Raw genomic sequence first — 6,000 nt, forward strand, 5'->3', positions numbered from 1 at the left:
ATCAGCAGCTCTTACCACCCCGGGATGGAGAGGAGAGTCACATGACAGATGGAGAACATGGGAGCACTTTGTTGAATTTATTGATATATTATTGCCAAACCTGAAGCTGGAGATGAACTTCCAACATGAAATATGCACGAATAAGAAGCGGCAGAGAGTGTGGCGGCAAAGAAAACGAGCGGCTGCGCCTCGGTGGAGATCTGTCTGTAAAACAGAGAGACACAAAATGAATTACCTGCTGAAACTCAAGCAAGAGAGTTACACTCAGATATTTAGCAGCCCATAAAAGCTCAGCTCTGTGACTCACTTTACCTTCCAGCAGACACCTCTCCTGCTCGGCCTCCACACACCATCTGTGCTGAGGGCGGCGACCACAGTAGGATGCTGCTCCTCCTGCAACAAAATAAAAATGAAGAATAAAAGTGCAGCGATGTTACAAATGTGTAATACCACAGATTTTACGCTTTATGTTTCCTCTTCAGCTGCGTTTTCAGAGGTTCACGCTCCGAGTTGCTTGCTCTGGTTAAGTGACGCCGCCGTCTACAGCTGACAGTTACAAAAGAAATAAATCAATTATTGATCCACAATAAACATTTTATGACAGCAAAATTCAATTTGGGATATCTGAGAGTTTGACATGCAGTCAGTGGTGAGAGACTTTAACACAGCCGCACGTAGATTTATTATTATATTATTATAGCAGGACAAGATTAAACGGTACACATCTGAAAAAGTAAGAAATTAATTATTGATGAAGAATTAATATTTAATTGTTGAAAACTTTATCTGAAGCCAGATATGAGGTATGAGGCGTTCTAACACCGCCCACAACTGAACCCGCTCGATAGAAAAGCTTTGTTTCAGAAATCTGCAGTCACGAGTGACACACGAATTATGGATTTATAATATTAGTGCTGAAGAATGAAATGTGGCTGTCTGTAATTAGAACAGGAGCTGGTCAGAGGGACTTTATACAAACTTTCATGGATATATTCACAGGTATATTGATTTCCAGCTAACAAGCACCTTCATTGATTGTAAGATTTTCAGGACACCACAGAATGAGGCGTTACAAACACTTGTGCACTAATGCTCGTGCCTTTGCCCCTCCTCTGTGCTCAGGCTCTGTTGGCCCAGGGCTCGATAGACTCTCAGGACTCTGCAGGGCCCAGAAGCAGCAGCCGGCCATCAGCTCCGCTCCTCCACCTCCTCCCTGTGACTGTGTGTGTGTCCATCCTGCCAGCATTCCTGCTCCACGTCTCATAAATGTGAACTAGCATACACACATACATGCCCACACACACATTTACACACACACACACACACACACACACACACACACACACACACACACACACACACACACTCCTAAATGTCAGCCAGCAGACGTCCAGCATCAACAACTGCCTTTCAGAGGAGGAGGGAAGTTATTCTGGAGGACGTTCGGATTAGCCAGCTCTCTGCACCACACACACGGTGCACACACACCGTGAGAGGGTGTGTTATGTGTTTGAGCGAGGGTGAGAATAAGAGAGGCAGACACAGAGAGACTCCTGGGATTTTCGATCACATTGACTTCGTTTCCAAAGCTCCGTGTCTGCAGAGTTTGTGTGCAGCCCGGCTCAGACTCACTGCCTCCAGCTTTCTGGGATCCAAGACAGCTGGGCTCAGAAACACAGGGACTTTGGCTCAAGCTTGAAACTACACACACACGCACACGCACAGAAACACACACACACACACACACACTCACACGGAGAACAAGTCTTAAAGTTGGCAGCGTGATGGTGAGAGAGACGACAGAGCTGGACAGATCATTCCTCTGTGTTTGTCAGCTCAATTTATCACTTCCCTGGACCTCTCTGGTGGCAAGAAAGCTATACTGCATACATACAAACGCACACGCTGTAACCCTCCCCTTAGACCTCGTTAGCGGGCAAACAGGGTCCCCACAAGGACACAAACACTCATGCTGTACACCAGTGTGCTTTTCGCAGGTCTTTCTCTTCATTTTGTTGTCGACATTCTGTAAAAACTTCATTTAATGTGGAATATGAAAAAAGAGTGTATATTTCACAAATGTAAGTGTAAAATTGTGCGAGTGTGTGTGTGTTTGTGCATGAGTGTCGGTGGCTGAATGTGGATGTACAGACATGTGGAAGCAAACAAAGGAAGAAGGACTCAGCTGCAGGACACACAGCGATGTGTGTGTACTCTCAACCAAACAAATTTTTAATTTCAGACTCTTAAATTTGGGAGTTTTAGGTTTTTTCCTCCTCTTGTCTTGATTGGTTGTAGGTGTATTGCTAACAAAGCTACAGCTGTTTGGTATGGTATTAGACCACTGAGCCCCTGTCAGTTTAACACAGTCTCAGTTTAAATGGGTGCTGCTGGTGCTGCAGTTACAGCAGAGCAGACAGTGGTGGTGGACACAGAACCACCAAAGTTATAGAGACCAGCGCGATGAGACGGGGAACAATGCTGTGACCGCTCACAGTCAGATCCAACTTTGGAGCAACTTTGGAGCACCAACACAGCAATACGGCCTGCTTGGCAATTAAATGCAAGCTGTTCCTAATAATACGGCAAAAAACCATGTTGGTGTCTTCAGTCACACAGTCCAGCCTGAACCTCAGCGGCCTGAAACAGAAATTCCTCAATAAAGAGTGACGTCGTTTCTGCACGACAGTGCTAAATCTGCAGAACTGGTTTTTCTATAAGAATAGAACCAGAGACCTGCCCATCGAGTCATGTCTGCTACACAAAGACGAGCCACTCTGTTCAGCACAGATGGACTCAGGTTAGAAATGCCAGTGAGAGTGACTGCAGTCTGGGGCGAAGCACAGTTGTTGGGTTGTGTCCCACCAGACTGGTCGTCAGTGCTCGCCGCTTCACTGCATTTTTTCCAGGTTAAAAGAAAAATCTCGACTGTCAGCTGTGAAGTTTGAGACTCAGATTTCATTAGTGAAGTTTACCTTGTTTTTGGATCCCGTTGATTTGGGTTAGGGGAACAGATAAAAGTCCGTCCTTTGTGATGAAAGTCGGACCTGCATTCACTTGCTCATTAGAATATTTGGAGATTTGAGTTGTACTTCTTCACACACGCAGCGGGCTGTTGAAAAAGGTGATTAAGAGCAGAATTGGCAGGGAAAATGTTTACTCCCTCCTTACTCCCAGAGTCTCTGTTGTATAGCTACTGAGCTTCCTCACACAGTTTCTGGATGATCACCAGCTATGCTCGCACTATCAGAAAAAGTGACTCCCACCACCCGTTACAGCTGCAGAGTCTCAGGCAGCTGGGTGGCAGCTGACACCTGACATATTCACAGCAGCTTTATGTCTGCTGAGCTCAGCGGTTTCAAATGTACCGTCTCCAAGATGCACCAAAGACTCAACTATATTCATACCTGTATGAAACCATCCTCTGTCCTGGCAGCTCTTGGGGCTGTTGACAAAGGCTCTTCAGTTCAGAGCATAAAAGTTGTTTGTATTCTTACGCTGCTTCTTATCATCACCGGTTCAAACACGATCATATGAAGTGGTACCTGCTTCAGAGTCACCGTGTTTCAAAGTAGGCCACATTTCTTTTGGATCTATGTTTAGCTTCCAGACGCCGAGTGCACTTCCTTGGCACCATGTTAGCAGGTGATGCTATTGGGCTGTCGTCACTTCCTCTGGTAGCGGCTTCAGTCACTTAGAATGGAGAAAAGCTGAACTTATCACTAGCTCACCTCGAGGAGCTGTTTCCTCTATCGTCCCTACAAGTTGGTCGATTTCATTTCACTGTAGGTTTTTTCTCTTTTTAGCCTAAAAGCACAAAAACATGTAAAACTGCTTCAACTATCCAAGAGCAGCCGCCTCAGGGGCGTTTATACTGTAAGACCCTGCAATTAGACAGAAGCTCTCGGCAACAGTGGGGAAGAAAAACTCCCTTCTGAGAGAATGAAACTTCCAAGAGAACTAGGTGACTGAAAACATCAATAATTCAAGGAAATGATTTGTCACTAGCGTTAGCGTGTTAAAGGGCAGGTCACTGTTTCCAGCAGACTGGCTCAGGTTCTTCTGCAGTCAGCCCAAAAAAACACGTGTACAGCTGGATACACAAACTGTTTGGTCTCTATAGATAATTTCCCCTTCATAATAACTCTTTATGATTCACCTGTTTAAATTGTATTAAAGTTTACATTATTGGGGGCGTGGCCTCTGACTGACAGGTGGATGGCATACAGCTGTTTGTAACATCTGGATCACTTCCTCCTGCATTTGCTTCCCTTAATGTGTTTAATATGTGAGTGTGTGTGGGGTTCTCAGTGTGTACGGTACCTCTGGCCACTCTGTGGGGTATTTTTTATGTTTCATAGAAGCTACCAGGATGCGGAACATGAACTGTTGTGCAGCAAGGTTGTCACCAGTCGAAGCTCGAGGTAGTCGTCACTTTGTGCCATCCGTGAGCTGGAAGACCTGAGATCAGTTCCAGAGGCGCTGGTGCGTCCTTACTTTAGTGTGATTATTACTGTCGTCCCTGCTAGCGGTCAGGAAAACGTATTACCGTGTCCGTGAAGGGTCATTACACAATTGTCCAAATCAGTGAGATTGCTATTAAATTTGTTGTAAACATTGTGATATTTCCCCTCGGGCTTTCAGCAGCATCATTATTAAGACAGATTTGTTTTTGTGTCTGAAAATGGACGATGAAGTCATATATTTCTAATCACCTCGGCCTTCCACTTGTTCAGTAATCATGTTGCTTTTTTCATCTACTTTTATTCCAGGAGCATTTTTCCCTGGAGTTTCTCACCGGCATCATCCAGACACCTTTTCTCTCTTAAAATGTGAATAAAAATGTGATTTTCATTAAACTCAGTGTTAACGTAACGCTAGCTGTTCATGATGCCCTGCACATCAGGATCCTGAGTGTTTCATTAGCAGTGTGAACATTCATGGTCCCCAGAGGGGCAGTTCATCCCTCCACTGCCTTAGTGCTGCTGAAGCTTCAGGTTTTATTTCAGAATTAAAGTGCTAGTGTCGAGATAGTGCAGAACTTTATAAATAACAAAAATATTAAAATCAATTTCCATAACTTTACTGTAACTTTTCATGATCCCCAGAGGATGATCTCTAGCAGGCTTGATGGTCCCCTGAAGGTTTTACAAGCACCATCAACATGAAAACATTCGATTTCAGCAGCACACAAATCACAAAATTATCTGTTTAATGGTAGAAGAATTCAAATTTTGGGAGAAAAATATTTGAAATGAATGGCAGAAATGTCACAATGCAATATTTACAGTAACTTCTGTTTTTGTTGGCAGGCAAGTTTATTTTTCACATTTGTACTTAATTTCCCTCCTGTATAAATGTGGTTATCTCCAAAGAATAGGATGGTATCGTCAGCAAAAACTAAAATTAAAACAAATCACTGACGCAAGTGTAAAATTTAAGTTTTTTTAATTTAAGTCCAACGATCGATCCCTGTGGAACACCATGATATCTGATTCATAACAATTCATTCATTACTAATTGTATTTGAAAACGAAGAACTGTTAGTTCAGGATGGATGTCTGATTTTACATTGGTGTTGAAGATGACTGAACAGGGCTTTGTGCTGGTACGACCGTGTAAAAGAAAGAGTAAAATGAGGACAAAGGTGACGGCGAGGAAGGTTGTAAATTTGCTGATCTATTTGTAAACTTTAACAGCGCTCAGCAGCGTAATGAAATATGTGTCTGGAAATAAAAGTAACATCTGTAACAACAGCTGTCCACAAACATTTCTTCTTCAAGTTCTTCTTCCTCCTGAAGCCTCTCTGAATGATGACCTCTGCCTGAGTACCTGACACAGTCTACACTTGTCTTTGTGGGTGCTGAGTTAAGGCCACAAACACGTCACACAGGTGTTCAGTAAAGTGCTGCCCCTAGCCTGATGAAATCCCTCTGTGTGGTCTTACAGTTTGGTGAAGGTTTCCTCAGCATCAAACTAACCTACATGTGTGCAGCCGAG

General features: G+C 43.8%; 1 protein-coding gene across 2 annotated transcripts in view; it reads left to right on the forward strand.

Annotated features, from left to right (window-relative positions):
* gfra2b (GDNF family receptor alpha 2b) overlaps positions 1 to 5,749 on the forward strand; it is a 128,199-nt gene extending 122,450 nt beyond the window's left edge. Inside the window, exons 10-11 of one of the 2 annotated variants that reach the window (XR_010094353.1) lie at positions 1,123 to 4,485; positions 4,773 to 5,749. Coding sequence is in view for 1 of the 2 variants with exons in the window: in XM_063478934.1 (XP_063335004.1) it covers positions 1,123 to 1,266 (144 nt within the window). In the remaining variant the exon portion in view is untranslated. Of the gene's footprint in view, positions 1 to 1,122 lie in introns of both variants that reach the window. The other variant, XM_063478934.1, reaches the window with a different exon arrangement.
* Positions 5,750 to 6,000: the final 251 nt, after the last annotated feature.

Source organism: Pelmatolapia mariae, linkage group LG7 (assembly GCF_036321145.2).
Source record: "Pelmatolapia mariae isolate MD_Pm_ZW linkage group LG7, Pm_UMD_F_2, whole genome shotgun sequence".
In the NCBI taxonomy this organism is placed as follows: Eukaryota; Metazoa; Chordata; class Actinopteri; order Cichliformes; family Cichlidae; genus Pelmatolapia; species Pelmatolapia mariae.